The sequence below is a fragment of the Gigantopelta aegis genome, chromosome 1 (assembly GCF_016097555.1).
Source record: "Gigantopelta aegis isolate Gae_Host chromosome 1, Gae_host_genome, whole genome shotgun sequence".
NCBI classification, from domain to species: domain Eukaryota; kingdom Metazoa; phylum Mollusca; class Gastropoda; order Neomphalida; family Peltospiridae; genus Gigantopelta; species Gigantopelta aegis.
In genome coordinates, this window is record NC_054699.1 from 30,389,017 (window position 1) to 30,410,295 (window position 21,279).

A 21,279-nucleotide genomic window follows, 5' to 3' on the forward strand; every position below is an offset into this window, starting at 1 on the left:
AATTATTGTGTCACTATGTAGGTTACCAAAGGTCAAAAGGTCACAGATTTCAGACAATGCTTAAAATCTGACATATAAGCATTTATTTGATTAGTACTCTCTTAATATTCAATTATTTTTGTGTTAACAACTTGAAAACTGTAGGGGACACATCTCGCAACAAATCCGAAGTGTTAGTGTTCATTTATTTTGCAAAGTAGTGTTTGTGTTACAAATGGAAAAAGGTCGTATTTTTAACGTTAACAAAAATGTAGCTGTAGCTAAGGGGAAATAAAAATGGTCATATCATTAAACCAGATCAGTGTCTACCAAGCTGACATTCCACATATTGATATTAGTGAGAGGTATACGTACACCAGTGAAATATCCAATTGAGGTCAATAAGTAGGTCATTAGAGGTCAAAAGGTCACGGATTTCAGGCGACGCTCAAAATCATACACCTAATCAAGTATTTGATTTGTATGCTAACAACTTAAAAACTGTAATATAGATACCTTACAGCACGTGCAAGACATCAGTGTGCATTAATGTTTTTAAAGTTGGTTTGGTAGCTTTGAGAGAACTATGAATGGTTGTAACAATACACCATATCAGTATATACTAGAAAATGAACATTCCAATTGTTTATATTGGTGTTAACCATAGACACAGAGAGAGAGAGAGAGAGCGAGAAGAGAGAGAGAGAGAGAGAGAGAGAGAGAGAGAGAGAGAGAAAGAGAGAGAGAGAGAGAGAGAGAGAGGAGCAATAGAGCACAACACAGACACATGTAAAATATCTTGGTTCACCAGAGGTTAATATTTAATCACTGTTGCTATACTTGATATTTCTTTACTGTCACTACAGCTGTCATCGTAATTGTCATCATCACTGCCTTCCTCTTCGTTGTCTGTGTTGTATTGGACCTCTTGTAGGATATCAGCCAATGTAGGTGGCAGGATTTCCCCATCACACCACTTTGGTTCCAGCCTTTCTCCATGTCCATGAGCGGCAATTCACCATTATTGTTTATGGGTTGAGGAATATCTGGTTTGGGTGTATGGGCTCTCTTCCAAATCCCTATTTCATAGTTTACCCTTTTGTGTTCACGTAGGCAAACGTATGGCGGTGGTAATGTTGACAGGTCAACATTTTTCCTGGAGTCGAGTTTGCTTCCTGTCCGCCCACACTTTGACATTAACACAGAGAAACGAAGGTCATCCGCTTTGGTGGTGGATGTCATCCGATAGATCCTGCAAGTAAATGCTTCTAAGCTAAGTAAACGATCCTCAGTGACTTTCCAGGACTCGCCAAGCTTCTGAAATACTTCTTAATATTTTGGTTTTGTCTGAATAAGTTTTATTGGCTTTACTTTACCAATTCCTTTAAATGCTCTCGTTGTGTCACATCTGGTGAATGCACGAAGTCTTAAAAGAGCGGTGCAATAAACTGGAGTAAAATCATCAGCTAAATTTGAAATGTCCTGTAGCTTTCATTTGTTACCAGAGCCAGTATCGAACAAGTTATGTGTCTTTAAATCTGATGCCTAGCAGAGCAGAATGAAAAAATATATCACTATCTGAACTTCTGACACGCACAAAGTCAAAGTTCTTTTTCTCAGCATATTTCCAGTACAGAATCACCCTTGTGTCAGTTTCTTCTTGGTCAGACTCTAACATGGGTACTTCTGACATGAGGACAGTTTGCCCATCAGTATATATCAAGCTATATGCTTTAATTTCACAAATAGTGATGACCTCCTTATTGTGCAGTTTTGAGCTGAACTCATTACATCCCTGTGACACAAGGGTGACTCTGTACTGCAGATATGCAGAGAAAAAGAACTTTGACTTTTAGAAGCTTGGCGAGTCCTGGCAAGTCACTGAGGATCTTTTGCTTAGCTTAGAAGCATTTACTTGCAGGATGTATCAGATGACATCCACTACCAAAGTGGATGACCTTCGTCTGTCTAAATAATTCAATTAAATGCTTATATGTCAGATTTTAAGCATTGCCTGAAATCTGTGACCTTTTGACCATTGGTGATCTACATAGTGACACAATAATTATAATATACATACCGACGAACAGGGGCCACCAATACCAATATTGGGTTTAAGTAAAGTAGGGATTTGGAAGAGAGACCATACACCCAAACCTGGTACTCCTGAACCCACAGACAATAATGGGTGGATTGCCGCTGGTGGACATGGAGAAAGGTTGGAACCAAAGTGGTGTGATGGGGAAATCCTGCCACCTACATTGGCTGATATCCTACATGAGGTCCAATAAAACACAGACAACGAAGAGGAAGGCAGTGATCATGACAATGATGATGACAGCTGTAGTTACAGTAAAGAAGTATCAAGTAGTGATAGCGACAGTGATTAATTATTAATCTCTGGTGAACCAAGATATTTTACAGGTGTATCTGTGCTGTACTCTACTGCCACCCCCACCCCCACTCTCTCTCTCTCTCTCTCTCTCTCTCTCTCTCTCTCTCTCTCTCTCTCTCTCTCCTCTCTCTCTCTCTGTGTTTACAAGTGTGTGTGGTGGAACCAAGGAATATTGTGTCATGTGTTTGTGTGCTGTGCTCTATTGCCTCCTCTCCTCTCTCTCTCTCTCTCTCTCTCCTCTCTCTCAGCCTCTTCATCTCTCTCTCTCTCTCTCTCTCTGTCTATGGTTAACACCAATATAAACAATTGGAATGTTCATTTTCTAGTATATACTGATATGGTTTATTGTTACAACCATTCGTAGTTCTCTCAAAGCATGACAGTATTTTTATTTTATTTGTTTGCTAATGTCATGCAAACCAAGTTTAAAAACATTAATGAACACTGATGTCTTGTACGTGCTGTAAGATATCTAACTTACAGTTTCTAAGTTGTTAGCATACAAATCAAATACTTGATTAGGTGTATGATTTTGAGCGTCGCCTGAAATCCGTGACCTTTTGACCTCTAATGACCTACTTATTGACCTCAATTGGATATTTCACTGGTGTACGTATACTTCTCACTAATATCAATATGTGGAATGTCAGCTTGGTAGACACTGATCTGGTTTAATGATATGACCATTTTTATTTCCCCTTAGCTACAGCTACATTTTTGTTAACGTTAAAAATACGACCTTTTTCCATTTGTCACGCAAACACTACTTTGCAAAATAAATGAACACTAACACTTCGGATTTGTTGCAAGATATATCCCCTACAGTTTTCAAGTTGTTAACACAAAAATAATTGAATATTAAGAGAGTACTAATCAAATAAATGCTTATATGTCAGATTTTAAGCATTGTCTGAAATCTGTGACCTTTTGACCTTTGGTGACCTACATAGTGACACAATAATTATAATATACATACCAACGAACAGAGGCCACCAATACCAATATCTTGAGTGACCACAGAGTATTCTCTGTCAATTTAAACCTAAGTTATGTCCATTTTTGTTATCCCTACCCCATAATTCTAATTCCAAAAATCTTGCGTCATGGTTCACTTTAACCCCTCCAAAACCATAGTGCGTCCCTGTTTATCCAATGTTAACATTCATAATCCTAAAATATAGGTCCGAAACTGTTAGAAAAACATAGTTTAATCAATTCGTGGGGTGGGGTGGGGGGGGGTGTGTGTGTGCAAGGTGGGCCCCTTCAGCCCACGGTCTACTTGCGTCGCAAGATAGAACCACCTCGGTGGATCCATTCAATTGATTGGTTTTTTCTCTCGTTCCAACCAGTGCACCACAACTGGTCAAAGGCCGTGGTATGTATTTTCCTGTCTGTGGGAAAGTGCATATAAAAGATCACTTGCTGCATTAGAAAAAAATGTAGTGGGTGTCCTCTGATGACTAAATATCACAATTACCAAATGTTTGACATCCAATAGCCGATTAATAATTAAATCAATGTGCTCTAATGGTGTCGTTAAACACAACACACTTTAACAGAGATCGTGGCCACGGGGATAGATCCTACAAAATGCCACTTTGATCTAAAGCTGATATCTATGTAATCAATCTGATTGAAATCAAAACTACTGGTCAACTGGTAATGGTTTATACCCCGTGGAGCTGATGTTAATCAAACTGCCTAGTTAATATCAGGCGGTGTTTTATTTACACATGAAAACAAACCCAAACGTCAGAATACTTTCATCAATTTCACAATTTGAATTGTAATAACCATTACAATTAACATTTTCCACTACAATCGATTATAGATTTTATAATCGAGAATCACATCGGCACAGTCCAACCGATCAACTATCGATTTTTAATCAATTATTGGAACATCACTAGTACTGATAAAAAATATAAAAAATCAAACACTTACCTCAATCGATAGATTCACTCACTGCTTCAAGAACAGCACAGTAGCTTAGTAACTTAGCAGACTTAGTAAGGTCTCACTACACAGATCACTTCCGGGTGACAGTTCATTCATCACGGCCACTATAGTTCCTAATTGGGACACATGTTATGGGTCACATATTCACTTCTAGCAAATGGTGAAGAATTAAAACAATATGTATGTTTAATGGTAAGCCTTCTGGCTGTATTTTGCCCATGTTATTTTGTAATATTGTGCATCGACCTTTTGGGACATGGGTATATAGCGCAAGTGACAGCCGGAGTGAATCGGTTAATGAACCACCTATTCGGACCGGTACTACAGCCAGATGCGGTCATATAGCAAAAAACTGAGACGGAAATGTTCTCAATTTTGGAGTGAAAATAAATGCTTATATAATGTATGTTTGCAATGGTGTATGTTGTTAGTGCCAACGAGAACCCGTTCTATGGGCAATCTTCGCTTGAAGTTGGGCAGTTTAACATAGGTTTCAATGGCAGATGACATCTGTGTAGTGAGACCTAACTTAGCAGACTTAGTAACTTAACAGATCGAGGTAGAATTAGATCCATGCACATTTTACATTTATACACATTTAAAATAAATACGATTATAAATGTCAAACAGCAATTCTGTTGGCACATTTCTGAAGTTAAATTGTATTCAAGAGAATGTACGCAGTATCGCTTTGACATCTATAAGCGTATTAAAACGTCATCGTATTGTTGGCGTCACGTTAATAATAATAAAATTCCGGCATTTTTCGTAACTTCGCGGAAAATGTCGATAGACTATTGGAACGTGTGTAGACTGTAGATTTGGCAGGCATACATGTGTTACAATTTACAAGATACAGAGCGGATTCAGGGGGTGTAAGAGAGTTCCCGTGACAACCCCCACCCCAACTCGTTTGATGTATTCTTTTTAAAAATGGCATAGGCTGCATGAAAAAAAAAAAACAAAACTAACTTAAAGCTGCAGGCCCTGGAATATTTTTATTATTTAAGTATTTAGAATGGATGATCCAGTTCTGTTTGGTACATATAAGGTCCATCACATCGCTATAGTTTCGCAATGCTCGCTTATCTACACTATTTAAGTCAACTACAAACTAATGGCCAGCTTTGATTTTCTTCATTTAGCTGAGACTTTACGTGATTTGCATAGGCGCCGAGCTTCTCACGTGATTTTGAACAAATTTAACCGGCCGCGGTGGCGTCGTGGCAGGCCATCGGTCTACAGGCTGGTAGGTACTGGGTTCGGATCCCAGTTGAGGCATGGGGATTTTTAATCCAGATACCGACTCCAAACCCTGAGTGAGTGCTCCGCAAGGCTCAATGGGTAGGTGTAAACCACTTGCACCGACCAGTGATCCATAGCTGGTTCAACAAATGCCATGGTTTGTGCTATCCTGCCTGTGGGAAGCGCAAATAAAAGATCCCTTGCTGCCAATCGGAAGAGTAGCCCATGCAGTGGCGACAGCGGGTTTCCTCTCAAAAAATCTGTGTGGTCCTTAACCATATGTCTGACGCCATATAACCGTAAATAAAATGTGTTGAGTGCGTCGTTAAATAAAACATTTCTTTCTTTCTTTCTTGAACAAATTTAACTGTCTTGATTGAGGGGTCGTCTCATATCTCCAAAATATATTTATATCCATAGAAGTATGGTACATCTTTTCAGGGGTCGGTGGGGGATGTGCCTTGAACTTTTGACAGTGACCAACGTTTGGCATACGCGTTACATATAAGGGGGTGTTAATAATTACGTAACGCTCTAGAGGTAGAGGAAGAGGGTGTTGTGTTCCATTTACGTAACATTTATCAAGACTATATGTTATTTCTATTCATTACTTAGACCTAAAAAGGTGGGGTTTTTTGGAAATGTGCGGTCGGTCTAGGATCGATCCCCGTCGGCAGGCTCGTTCCAGCCAGTGCGCCATGACTGGTTTATAAAAGGCCATGGTATGTGATATCCTGTCTGTGGGATGGTATATATAAACGATCCCTTGCTAAAAAAAAAGGCGCGTGTGCAGGCATTTCAGCGGGTTTGGGGGTTATAGTCTGTGTTGAGCGAAGTTTATATGGGGCAATGCTCCCCCAGAAAATATAGTTCAGTTTGTTATAGCTTCGGCAGGGTTTTGACCCCAAATACTCTCCCCTTGCACATGCACCCGTTTCTTCTTAAATCAATATGCTCTAACACTGATGTTGTTAAACAAAATAAACTAACTTTGCCCTTTCCAAACGAAATAATATTTATTTGAATTCGTCGATTTTAACACACGTAAAATTAAGAAGTAAAAACGTTTCATGTCTAATTTAGTATATTTTATAAAAAAAATATTATACAATGTGTTACTAGTATACAAACTAAACTTTGAAAGTTCTGCTAACACTTTATAAAATATCAATTCTGAAATAGGAAGGTACGACTGTCGATAATACGTTGTCAAGATCAAACAGGTTTTAACGAAAGACTCTAGTACCATATCCTCAACCGAACGTTCTTCGTACAGCGCAAGATTTCTCATTTCATTTTTTGAGACGAACCCTACAATTTCAAATCCGCAAACGCACGTGTCAACTGAAACTGACAACATGCTGTCGTGTGTGCTTTGCCGAGCAATGACGGCATAGGCGACAAATCGAGCGTATACTTTTGACGTTCTCCGTTCATAGCGAACACACACGAGTTTTTTAAAAGTACATCTGAGCTTGTATTTAATATTTGTACATGATGTTACATTATGGTAACCAGAGATTGTAACTTTAAGATATTTATATTTTAATTCAACTTCCCATTAGCATAAGTCACATTATATGATTTATATATAATTTTACAAAATAATGTTCCAAACAGAACAGTATATCATATAGGCGCGGATCCGGGTGGTGAGTGACAAGAAAAATAGTAACATACAACTTCCATTTAAGTAGTTGCATGTAGACCAGCCCCTTTCCCCCATCAGCCATTGCAAAAATGTTCGCTCCCTTCAGCAAACTCAGTTACCCTTTTCATAATTTTGTGATAGGCCTACCCCTTACAAACCAATCTGGTCTTTGTTGTTGTTATTGTTGTTGTTGTTATTGGTGGTGGTGGTGGTGGGTTTTTTTGGAAGTGGTGGCGTGGGTTGTTATTATTATTTAACTTTTAATTCCCTTGTATTGTTTTTAATGCTAAAAAGGGTACCGTTTTCGCCAATACACTGAGGTGCCGTTACATAGCCAAATTGGTTCTGTTTTCGCCAACGAAAACGGTTCCGCTTTGGTAATGGTGCCGTTTTAGCCTGATCCCAATTAATTTATGAGCAATAAAATTATGGAATTTAACCATTATAATGCATCTAAAAAAACACACCCAAAAAACCCCAAACAAACAAGCAAACAAACAAACAAACAAAAACAAAACATTATTAATAAAACAAAATATTTTTATTTCTCTAGAAATTTGTGCTATTAAATTTATTTATTTAAAAACAAACAAAAAACCCAAAACAACCAAACAAGTAGTGGACATATAATGCACTGAATGCAGTTAAAGGGAGGAAGAGAGGGTTGAATTACGCTGTTGTGGGGCTGGGCGTCTTATACTGAATAATGGAATTTTTATGCCACGATCTAAACTTTAGTCACATGGACATTTAATATATTACAAAATAATAAAACATTAAATTAAAAATTAAATAAAGAAAGAAAGAAAGAAAGAAAATGAACAAAGGACGAGGACAAGGACAAGATTGTTTAACGTGCATATTCCGAGCAAGCTGTTGTAGCTCCTCCGTACTGACAGGAATGAACAAAGGGAGAATACTGCTATTTATTCACTATAACAACTTTTGGTCTTACTTCCCTTTATATGTCACATGATCATCCAAGATGGTGACGGTTTGGTGTCAGACGGCATCCTTCAGTAGGATGTTTTCTGTTTTATTGATATTTGGTAAGATTTGTCAGTTAACAGATGCTTTTAGAGCTTGATTTTGATGTTGATGTGTATTTTATACAAAGTTAAAGACTGAATAATCTGTCTTTATATCAATATTTTAATGCCTCATGTTGCACGAGTGTAGTTATGTTAATAAGAAGTCACTGATGACTGAAGTGATCATGTGTGACTGTGTCATTATACGGAAATAAAATGTTTGTCCCAAAACACTATTTTAGATTAAAACTAGATTGGTTAAAACTGCATTATCAGTTGACTTTTGTCTTCTTGTATAATTTTCATCATAAATTAACATTAAAAGATTTCAAATCGGTGTATTTTGTTTGCCAATCATGCCAAATGGCGATACAAAGTGAAAGAAAAGCTTGGTTACCGTAAATCGAAGACTTACCATCTACCACTTATTTTACTCCTCAGTTTCTGGCTTAAAATTATGCTGCAATACAACGTGACTTATATTCTCACCCAGTTGAGTCGTTGTCTATTAAGTCGTGCCATTTGGGATTTCCCCCCATTTTAAAGTAATACGCCACCTACCGTTTGTTTACGTTCCAAGTCTCACAGTAAGATGTGTAGACAGTCAAGTAGCTAAGAAATTTTAAGTATATATCCAGTTCTTTGTTACATTTTATCTTAAAAATTAGTTTTTCTACACATGGACCAAAATAGGTCAAACACACATGACCTGTATGCCAATTAAAACTATTGTAGTTTTCTTAATTTATGGCGATCATGCCCAAAATATATTTCAAAGTGTTGTCTGCATGTGCATGTTTATTTTTACCTATTAGTGAATGACATCAGTAAAAATATGAGGTCACACGTCAATAGTTTTTCCATGCAAGCAAATAATGGCGCTAAAATTTAAAAACGTAAACTAGGATGTAGATCAATAGAGTTTTACATTAAAAATATGGCTATTACTACAATATGTGTAGTAATTATTATATTTGAATAAATATTTTAAAAATATTTAGATAAAAAATACAATTAGAAAACCAAAACTATTTAAAAAAACAAAAAAGTTTGTCCCACCTTATCTTGCAAGTAGGGGTGTGACGAATACACATGGTGGCGAATACGATACATATCACGAATATGAGGTGACAAATACGAATATGTATTCACATCCATGAATACACATTACACAAGTAAAAAGCCACTGAAAGTCCCGAAAGTTAACGGAAATAGCCGAAGTATGGTGCGCGTTTCATAACGCGAATGTTTACGAACGTTTTCCTTTGTTTCTGTGGGGCTGTTTGACTCTGTTTGTTGTTGTTGTTAGTTTTCTGTTTGCTGGGTTTTTTTCTGTTCAATTAAGCAGTATATTGTTTGCCGCGAGCGTTCGAATTCGAAAATATCGAAAGATAACTACTCAATAGCTGTGAACAAAATTCACTGCAACAATCCTACAATCACTTTTTCGCGCAAAACATTTTAAAAGCCTCATACGGGAACCAAAATAGTAACAAGTTAAAATATGTATATGTTATTATCTGAATTTTAAAATATACCATGGCCTTTGCAAACATAAATGTACAAATTGTACATATTTTAAAAAATATTCTTAAGTGCTTTGATAACAATTCACCCTTTTCCATTTGTGCAAACCGAAACCGTATATACATTGTATAATGTAGACCGAAGTTATGGATTACCGGTAAATTAATTTTATTTTGAATATCAAATACTAGTATATATTTTTAAGGCCATTTTGGTTTTTGGTATCTAGTATTAATCAATTTATATCCATATTTGAATTGCTAATATGCCACAGTTCTCGTTAAGAATTATACAAATATATTTTGCTTTGAGCTGCCATTTAAACGTTAGAATATTGGTTCAACATTATTGACGCTGCACTGCGTAGAATGCATAAATTAACGAAGTACACTCGCCCATGTCTCGTATTAGGCTGGTTGAACGAGACTATGCGACGTCATACAGTGTTTTGACAGAAGCACAGTCAAGCTGCATGTAGAGTACCAGTCCAACGCATGGAATAAAAAAAAAAAAAAGGACCGGTCTATGAGTCTGACTATGCGGTTGACCTAATATAAAAAAGGACAATAAAAACTATTGAATCGTTATTGCGTTTTGGTTAGTATGAATTAGAAACATAAATTATACAGTAAACATTATATATAAGTATTCGTGTATTCGGTTCAGCTTGTGACGGATACGAATGCAACTACGATACAGATCGCTGTTCGGTGCACCGAATATTCGAGTATATCGTTACACCCCTACTTGCAAGCAATATTTTAAACACAATGCAGCAATCTGCTGACTGCTAAATCAATAATTAAAAAAATAAAAACAGTTTCTTTTTTATTTATTTCTTCAAGATCTAAATTCAATTTAGCAAGTTACAGCTATATACTTGAAAATAGTAAATAACATGACTCAATAGCGTTACTGTTTTTTGTTCAGTGAGCAGGATAGACTGATTGTAAGCACGTATGTACTTCTGATTGCATCATATATATATATACATATTTATATATATGTTGTTGGCTTGCAGGGATTTTGTCAGTCGGTTCTGCAGTTCAGCAGCTTGTGGTCATGCATGCTCCGAAGTATGTCACCTTTCAACAGCAGACGGCGGACCTACAGACAAGTCAGCTGCCTGGGATGGTAGCAAACACTCTTGGAGTTGGTGCACATAAGGTAAGATCACAGTTGTGGTAATATGGGTTGGTGTGTTCTCTAGGGCAGTCGGTCTTTGTTTTTTTTCATAATTAAGGACATTGGTCATGGGTAGGTTTTTTGGTGGGATGATGTAGTTCAGTGGTAGAATGCTTGCCTGTTGTTTGATGGGTTGCAAGGTGGATGGACCATCCTATATAACTAGTGTAACTTGGTTGGTACATCAAAAAAGGCACATCAGGATAAATATTTCTTTTGAAAATAGTTTGGAAATTTAACTCTTGTGTGTGTGTGTGTGTGGGGGGGGGGGGGGTGATGTTAAACTGAGGAAGATCATGACAGGGCTAGCTATGGCACTCGCCAAATTTGCCAGTTGCTATTTTTGAAAACAGTTGGCAAATTTTATTTTAGTTTGGCAAAATAATTTGGTGTAATAATTGAATTTTTTTACAAAAATAGCTGTTTATTTTTGCCAGTTTTGAAGTTTAATAAATAATTTGGCAAAATATTTTGCTCACCCAGCACTAGTGCTGCATGAACAAATCAACTTGTTCAAATTTCATAAAATAATAAAAATAATAACTGTAAATATTGCTACCATTATCTGTAGACCCAACCTCATCATCGGATTCATCAAGTAACCAAACTACTTTTTGCACAATCAAATTTTTTTATTGGTATTTTTGCACTTTCGTATCATCCGCCATTTTGTTTACATCACTGCCTAGAAATTAATGCTATTAACTGTATCATACTTTTTGTTAAATCAGTGACCGTTACAAATACATTTGCACACAATGTAGTTCAATAAAATGTTAAGATTCACAACACTATTAAAATGACACAGCTGTCACTTTCCTCACAAAATGGTAAGCAACATTTACTTGACACCCAATAACCTTTGTTTCTATCTTTGTGGAGGGCTAGCTCTGGCACTCGCCAGATTCACCAATTGCGAAGTTTTAAAGCAGTTGGCGAATTTTATTTTAATTTGGCGAAATAATTTCATTTAATAATTGAATTTTTTTTAGAAAATAATTTGATTTTTGCAGTTTTTGAAGTTTAGTGGACAATTTGGCAAAATATTTTGCTCACCCAGAGCTAGCTCAGTTTGTGTGTGTGGCGGTAATCACTGTTTCGTTATTTTGTGCAGGATATTGGCTGGCAAGGCATGCTTCACAGCTCTGTTTTCAAGAGACCCAAAGCCAACGTGATGCTCACCGTGGAGATCCCTCCAGCTCTTGCAGACAAGCCACTCGCTCTCAATAACATGGCAAAGTTTCCCGTCATGGACGTGAGTTCTGTGTAGACATTTTGACCGTCTTTATAAACTAGATTTACTGTAACCAGCAGGAGCAGAGATTGTTAATTCCCTACCGGTCCTACTATAGGTTTTCTTTCTGCCCATCTGTCCCACATGTAGTTTTTTGGATGTTTTGTTCTCAGTGCCTCAAGATATTTAGCTGAAATTTTGTATATAGCTAAGCTTTATCATGTACTGTTACAGATCAAGTTTGACATTTTACCCATTTGAAGTTTAAAAATGTGGAGGAAAAGAATTCCTGACTTTTTTTTTCGCAATGCCGTAAGATGTTGAACTGATATTTTGTGTATACAGCTTTCTGACATACTGTTACAGATCAGTTTGGACTTTTATGGTGTTTTACCCATTTTTGACAAAGTTGTGGCCCTTGAACTTACATGTAGGAAGAAGAAAAAATTCCGGACTGTTTTTCCGCAATTCCTTAAGATATTGAACTTAAATTTTGTTTATAGATTATCTGATACTGTTACAGATCAAGTTTGGCATTCATGGTGATTTGCCCATTTTTCACATAGTTGTGGCCCTTGAATTATGGCGATATGAAAATTAGTTGGGAGCAGAAGGGAACATGTACATGTATTGCTTTAGCACTACTCGCAGGATGCTTGTTTTCCCAAACACATTCAATTTGATTCTTTCCAAGTTCTGCATCAATTCATGTTTGACAAACAAAAGTTTAAAACCAGTAAATATTTTATTTTTGTCCTGGAACCTTTTTTTGTGTGTGTGTAGTTCTCTACAATAGCCAGTTACATTTGTGTGTTATCTACCAGTCATATAGCCATGTGTGTTGGTGTGTTTTAGGATTTACCATTCTTTGACCTGGAGAGTGTAAGGAACTCCATCCAGAAAACATTTCTTGACCAGGAGCCTCTGATGCTGGACCTACTGACAGACAATACCGTAAGTATCGACACAGTACATCTTTGTCTTTTTTGAGGGCGAGACATAGCCCAGTGGTACAGCGCTTGCTCAATGCCCGGTTGGTGTGGGATCGATCCCCGTTGGTGGACCCATTGGGCTATTTCTTGTTCTAGCCAGTGCAGCATGATGACTGGTATATCAAAGGCTGTGGTATGTACTACCCTGTCTGTGGGATGGTGCATGTAAAAGATCCCTTGCTGCTAATTGAAAAGAGTAGCCCATGAAGTGGTGACAGCGGGTTTCCTCTCTCAATATATGTGTGGTCCTTAACCATATGTCTGACGCCATATATCCGTAAATACAATGTGTTGAGTGCGTCATTAAACAAAACATTTCCTTCCTTCCTGTTTTTTTTCTCTTAGATAAATATCATTCCATTATGTGTCTACACTTTGGTTCACGGAATGTCAGAGGTCATTCTGGGCTGGAGTTCATTGGAGTCTCTGGCACTGATTATTTAGACCAATGACTAAGAATTGAAAATGTGTGTGAACCATTGATGAGTTATGTCATACCTGAAAAGTCAGGTAACTCTACATGTATTTCATTTTGCATAATACATTTTTACCATGTAAATGGCGTCCTAAACAGAACAGAAATTGAATTATACAAAACTTAACTTTTGCAAGTGACAGGCAAACAAGACTATCGATTGTGAAATATTGAAAGGTCTGTTTGGTGATCCAAGGGGGTAAATTAGGAATAACTTTCATTCAGTTTTCAGGTTTAGTTTTTGACAAATCATTCATTTTTGTTTAATTGTATTTCTTATTGTTATTTATCAACCATTTCCCCCCACAGATGTTTGATTTGCAATCAGAGAACCAGTTGTTTAAAAAGCTGCCCAACTCGTTACGACAAGTTAAAGACCGGCTTCACGATCCAGATTCTGTCATACAGAAACTAACATCAGGGTCACTCAATTCATCCTTGACCCCTGACATGACCTTGATGGGTGAGATGCAGATGGTGAATGATATAATTCAAACAGTAAGTTGCATGTTTAGTTATATTTTAATTGGCTTTGTGGCAGAGGTGGGGGAAGCCCTTTTTTACCTGTCTGGGACTGATTCTCGATCTCTGAGACAGAAATTATTATTTTTAAACGTGTGTTTGCCGGTCCCACTTTTGTCATTCTTGTCGGTCCGAAGCACCTGTCCGTTTCTATTATTGGAACAAATTCCTATCCGTCAATTGGATCGGCCTGCCTAGACATCGGTATCTTGTGCATTATTTAAAATAATAAATAAATAAATAGTGGTCAAACTGACTGGTATTTCAGACATCTGTGATTCTAAAGTTTGCCATAAAGTCGGATCTACAATAGTATCAATTCACTGCCACTAGGCTAGACATTTGTCAAAGCCTCTTGAGCTGGTCAAGAGATTAAACAAACGTTTACAATAACACCATCCTTGGTGAGAAAGCTACCAAGGTATTACACTCCAATTAAAACAAAGGACCCAGAGTTTGCAACTGGTCACAATCAACACTTGTCAACGCCTGTGTACGGAGCTCTGTCGGGTCGAGTGTCCGAGTCCGAGGCAAGAGGCTTTTGTGAAATACAAACTGCTTAAAATAGCATAAAATATACTGAAATAATCTATAAATGCATTTATTGTTGACTGTTCAATGTAGTGTATCAAATAATTATAATGGATTTTAAAATTAAAAAAAGGTTTCCACCTTTTTTGTTACAAGTGGGAGTGAGCTGGAATAGCTAACCCGGCTATCTCTAGAGCCAGTAGAGGTCAAATGTCATCCAATCGGGGACACCGTTATTAATTGTTTTGTCTAAACGTGTGCTAGCTCAAGTTGTCAAACGCTCCAACGGTGTTATTGTTTATTAATTTTCAGGACACAGTACTGAATACTTGTACTTTTTATACATATATGGGAGTTAAAATGCATAACTTCATTCCTTTTTTTATATTATTTATTCCATTATGTAAAATATATACAATTTGGTTTTTGCGCTGATGTGATCAAACATTTTTTTTCTTTTTTCATGTTTTGATGTTTATCGTTTCGCGTTCATGATTCAAGATAAAAATATACAAATGCCAGTATGATTTTGTTTTTAAAACACTATTTGGCAAATATCACCTTTTAAATTATTTTATAATTTTATTTGTATTCCTTTTTTCTTTTCCCTTCTTTCTCTCTCCCCCCCCCCGGTAGTGATGACATCACGTGGGACCGATTGACAATTTTATTTTTCCCCACCCCTGCTTTGTGGTAATATTTAAATTGGTGTTGTTTATTGAGTATTGTTTGATTGGCAGAATGTCATACTTGGCAAAGCGCAATTTCCACGTGCAGACGAAATAAACATAGCTTAAATTAGCAACTGTTATTGTCAACCAGTTTCAGCTACATTGTACTAATGTTACAGTATATTTTGTTAGAGATGCTAATGTGCATTGAACAAAATATAAGAAGCATTTTGTTATTTTGCTTATTTCATTCATTAATTAGAAAATTAAAAATATTTAAATCATGAATAATGAATAAAATTATTAACACGATGTAAGCCGATGTATTAGTTTTTGTATTTCAGCCAATCAATGCTTACCTTTGTTTAGCTTCATGCGTTCTGACAAAATCATTGCTTACTTTCCAGTTGTTCAAAAACCCAGGACTGCTGAAGAACAAGAGTCCGGATTTGTTTTCCTTCACGGTGTCTGGTTTGAAATCTGTGGTCGACAAGCACGGAGCTCAGTCTTCTCAAACTGCTGACGCGCAGAAGATGTTGACAGACTTCATTCATTCAGTAAGTCTACAACGTGTGTATCATGGGCATTAGAAGACAGGCTTAGAGGAATAAAAGAGGGAGGGGTAGTTGCCCCCCTCCTCCACTTTTTCCTGTTAGTGTGCTCAAAAGGTTGAAAATGCCTTATTTTAAAACCTGATATTCGAAATTTTCTTGGAGAAGCAGATCTCCCTTTAACAGGTTCAGACCCTTAAACTAATGTATATAATCGTGAACTGCCCTTAAGTAAGTCTGTTAAAGTGGATGCTTCCTGTATGAAAGTCACTTGGAAAATAAGAGACTGGGCTTATGGATATGCATTTGTATATGAACAGAATGCCCTGTTCAAAATAGAAGTTTTCATAAATTTAGTACAGCAGACATGGTCCTGTAGTAAGTTCTGTTGTTTGTGTTAGTAACGCAGTGCTAGAATTAAAACGTTTGTTACCTACAGCAGTTTTAAAATGTTTTTGCCATAGATACAATGCTAACCTACGGCCATTGTCAGCAGTTTTAACTCGATAGTTTGCAACAAACCAAGTCGACTTAAAAAGCAAAAATATTTCCCCTCTGTTGAGAGATATAATTTTTATTCAGTGCCAAAAACTGCCATCGGTAAAGTGCTTGACCTACAGATATTCATATTGTAACTACAGCAATTGCCATTGGTGCTGTCGTTAATTTAGAGCCCTGTTGGTAAAACACTTGCCTGTTGTGTGGTCAGTCTAGCAGGGTTTCTGCCAGAGGGTAAAATGGGTTTTTTGGCAGATGTTTTTTTTAAAGTTAACCTTTTGACAAAATGAATTATCATTAATGTATTATTTTCTTAACCCTAACCCTAAACTTAACCCATTTTCTTTCTGGGGGAGGTCTCCCATACCCCCTGTTGACTGTGGTGGTTGCATTCACTTCCATAGTGTCATACCCAAAAATTTCTTTCTGGCAGAAACACTGTCTAGGATCGATTCCATTGGGGTATTTCTCATTCCATATATCAGAAATGTGTATGGTCATCCTGGTGTTTGTAATGCTACGAAATGCATTTTTCATAATTTTAAAAAAGGTACTTGCCTCTGAGAAGTAACGGTCATCATGACGAGCTCTAGTTTATTTTTTTAAAGGGCATTTCACCGTTTCAATGTCACAGCCTCTTCGTTTGCTCTATTGTAACTTTATGTAAATGTGTTTGTAGATTAACCGAACTTAGTGTCCATTTTAACGGGTTGAAACTAGTGTCAGCGACTTTAAAGTAACATTCCTGTACCGACTCCAATCCAGAGCGGGCGGGATGTAGCCCAGTCGTACAGCGCTTGCTCGATGCGTGGTCGGTGTGGGGTCGATCCCCATCAATGGGCCCATTGGGGTATTTCTCGTTTCAGCCAGTGCATCACAACTGGTATATCAAAGGCTGCGGTATGTGCTGTCCTGTCTATGGGATGGTGCATTTAAAAGATCCCTTGCTACTAATGGAATTTTGTTTTTATTATGTTTCCTCTCTAAGACTATACGTCAAAATTACCAAGTTTGACATCCAGTAGCCAATCGTTTATAAATCAGTGTGCTCTAGTGGTGTTGTTAAACAAAATAAACTTTAACTTTTAACTTTCTAATATCGTTTTTTGACATTTGTTTTATTCCACAGATGACTGGTGACTTGAAGAAGCTGTACAAGGATAACGTGGTGGTTGAGGTTTTCTTGACGACGATGCCGAAGGGTCAGTCACGTAAAGTGAGGAGTCTGATGGCCGATCCAACTCCGGTGAGAGTCGCTTTACATCACAAACTCTTTATCAACCATCATTTCTCCTCTGGGGGCTTCCATAGAGTATTACACCAAATGTAGGGAGTGTGGTCCGGTGAGAGTCGCTTTACATCACAAACTCTTTATCAACCATCATTTCTCCTCTGGGGGCTTCCATAGAGTATTACACCAAATGTAGGGAGTGTGGTCCGGCGAGAGTCGCTTTACATCACAAACTCTTTATCAACCATCATTTCTCCTCTGGGGGCTTCCATAGAGTATTACACCAAATGTGGGGAGTGTGGTCCGGTCAGAGTCGTTTTATATCACCAACTCTTTATCAACCATCATTTCTCCTCTGGGGGCTTCCATAGAGTATTACACCAAATGTGGGGGTGAGTGCAAGAATGTCTTTATATACCAAATTCCCATTTTGAGGAAAACGAGCATTAAAAATTAAAAAATAATCGCGGAAGCCATGACTTTTTGTATTCTTCTTTTGATAGTTTCCTCCAAAATCTGAAGCAGCATACACTGATATAACACTTACAACACTTTCGCTCCGAGTCAACTACAATACATTTACAACAGTTTAGCTGACTTCAAATTAAGCAACCAGACCTGTTATATGAACATACAACATTTTTGCTCTGGAACATATAGGGTCCATTACATTGTGAAAATTAAGACCTTATTTATCAACATTTTGTAGATACTACATTTTTGCACTGACCCAGCGATATTATTTTTTAATGCTCGTTTTCTCAAAATGGGAATTTTGTATATACAACATTCTTGCACTCACCCAGTGAAATGTGGGGAGTGTGGTCCGGTCAGAGTCGTTTTATATCACCAACTCTTTATCAACCATCATTTCTCCTCTGGGGGCTTCCATAGAGTATTACACCAAATGTGGGGAGTGTGGTCCGGTCAGAGTCATTTTATATCACCAACTCTTTATCAACCATCATTTCTCCTCTGGGGGCTTCCATAGAGTATTACACCAAATGTGGGGAGTGTGGTCCGGTCAGAGTCGTTTTATATCACCAACTCTTTATCAACCATCATTTCTCCTCTGGGGGCTTCCATAGAGTATTATGCCAAATCGCTGGGTGAGTGCAAGAATGTTGTATATACAAAATTCCCATTTTGAGAAAACGAGCATTAAAAAATAATCGCGGAAGCCATGACTTTTTGTATTCTTCTTTTGATAGTTTCCTCCAAAATCTGAAGCAGCATACACTGATATAACACTTACAACACTTTCGCTCCGAGTCAACTACAATACATTTACAACAGTTTAGCTGACTTCAAATTAAGCAACCAGACCTGTTATATGAACATACAACATTTTTGCTCTGGAACATATAGGGTCCATTACATTGTGAAAATTAAGACCTTATTTATCAACATTTTGTAGATACTACATTTTTGCACTGACCCAGCGATATTATTTTTTAATGCTCGTTTTCTCAAAATGGGAATTTTGTATATACAACATTCTTGCACTCACCCAGTGAAATGTGGGGAGTGTGGTCCGGTCAGAGTCGTTTTATATCACCAACTCTTTATCAACCATCATTTCTCCTCTGGGGGCTTCCATAGAGTATTACACCAAATGTGGGGAGTGTGGTCCGGTCAGAGTCGTTTTATATCACCAACTCTTTATCAACCATCATTTCTCCTCTGGGGGCTTCCATAGAGTATTACACCAAATGTGGGGAGTGTGGTCCGGTCAGAGTCGTTTTATATCACCAACTCTTTATCAACCATCATTTCTCCTCTGGGGGCTTCCATAGAGTATTACACCAAATGTGGGGAATGTGGTCCGGTCAGAGTCGTTTTATATCACCAACTCTTTATCAACCAAGGGTGGGGCGTAGCCTAGTGGTACAGCGCTCGCTCGATGCGCGGTCGGTCTGTGATCGATCCCCGTCAGTGGGTCCATTGGGCTATTTCTCGTTCCAACCAGTGCACCACGATTGGTTTATCAAAGGCTGTGGTACATGCTATCCTATGGGATGGTGCATATAAAAGATCCCTTGCTGCTAATCTAAAAGAGTAGCCCATGTAATGGCGACAGCGGGTTTCCTCCCACAATATCTGTGTGGTCCTTAACCATATGTCCGATGCCATATAACCGTAAATAAAATGTGTTGAGTGTGTTGTTAAATAAAACATTTCCTCCTCCCCCCTCTCTTTTGTTAATATCATTCTAACCAGTTGTGTAATTGAAGCTTGATCGGTTGGCACCAACTGATTATAGGATCAATGAGGAAATTCCAACTGATCCCCAATACTATTTGCAGGCCTGTTTAAATTCAGAATGTGCTTACATTGAAAAATGAGGGGTTTTTTTTTTCAAGATTTCTTAAAGGCATATTGTCACAGACCAGTGACCTATTTAATGGTCTGACAAAGTATTACCTGAACAAAAATAATTTGATTTGGCCCAAAATGTACTTTATTCAACCATCTTCATAAGCACCATACCCTATTTATTAATGATATTTTGTAAAAATAATTGAATTATGGCAATGGTCCATAATTCAAAAACTAAAATTGCCGAAAGGGTTGACATGGATTTCACTCCATCATGGTTCAGTTACGGTTAATTTTTATTTATTATCAAGTTTTAGAGAAATATGGTCCTTAAATCTGTGACAGTATGCCTTTAAAGTGCATAACCTGTTGTGGTTATCATATTATCTACCATCTCCTCTTCATCCCCCCCCCCCCCCCCCCCCCCCCCCCCCCAAATTGATATAAAAAACCCTGCATCATTAGAACTAATGATTTATTTAGAGAATACCCAACTCACTACTCGGTAATATTGTTTATCTTGCACAAGTAAAGTGAATTCAGTTCAAGTTACTCGTGCAACATAAGCGGTATTGCCGAGTAGTTAGTTGTTTGTTGTTGCATAATGTTGTGATGTCTGAGCCTATAGTGTAGCACTGATTGAAGTCAAAACGTATCTAGGGGAAGAAATGAGTTTTTTCTGTACACTCTGTCTTTACTCATGTGGGTACATTTAAAATATATTTACCTAAACAATAAATTGCTCAAGAAAAAGAAAATGTGCGTAACCAATGCTTGAACGAAATGAAACCTACATAAGTGTAGCTTCCTAAAATGTACCAAACAAAAGAAAGACAAATATTTTAACATAATATATATATATTTTTTCATACATTGTAATTTAGTAAATAGACTGTTCACATAGGCCTAAAATGTTCGCAAAACAATTGGGAAGTTTAATAGACACAAAAATAATTGGGATGTCTTTATTTTAGTCTTATTTCTCGTTCCAGCCAGTGCACCACAACTGGTATATCAAAGGCCGTGGTATGTACTATCCTGTCTGTGGGATGGTGCATATAAAAGATCCCTTGCTGCTAATCGATTAAAGTTAATTAGACTTTATATTTATAGAAATTTATTAATTTGTTTGTGAGAAGTACTGATACTACTTACCCTCCCCTTTCAAAAAAAAAGTAAACACACATGGACAAGTTAACTGGCGTGATGGTTAGCATGTGTTTGATCACGGTTTAAAGTCAAATGCTATTTTATGAGTCCAGGATATTCTACAGTTGAGAAAA

At 37.4% G+C, this 21,279-nt stretch overlaps 1 protein-coding gene across 1 annotated transcript; it reads left to right on the plus strand.

The window, feature by feature from the left end:
* The first annotated feature begins 8,190 nt into the window (after positions 1-8,190).
* On the plus strand, positions 8,191-17,791 carry LOC121367692 (renin receptor-like). Its single transcript, XM_041492021.1, has 7 exons — positions 8,191-8,278; positions 10,809-10,954; positions 12,087-12,227; positions 13,062-13,160; positions 13,983-14,171; positions 15,805-15,954; positions 17,576-17,791. Exons 1-7 carry the CDS (start codon positions 8,215-8,217, stop codon positions 17,774-17,776), a joined length of 990 nt encoding a protein of 329 aa, XP_041347955.1. The 5' UTR covers positions 8,191-8,214; the 3' UTR covers positions 17,777-17,791.
* The last annotated feature ends 3,488 nt before the right edge of the window (positions 17,792-21,279 follow it).

Coding starts and splice junctions, on each gene's coding strand:
- LOC121367692 (XM_041492021.1), top strand. CDS start 8,215: ATGGTGACGGTTTGGTGTCAGACGGCATCCTTCAGTAGGATGTTTTCT. Junction 12,228..13,061: donor CAAAGTTTCCCGTCATGGAC/GTGAGTTCTGTG, acceptor GGTGTGTTTTAG/GATTTACCATTCTTTGACCT. Junction 15,955..17,575: donor TGACAGACTTCATTCATTCA/GTAAGTCTACAA, acceptor TTTATTCCACAG/ATGACTGGTGACTTGAAGAA.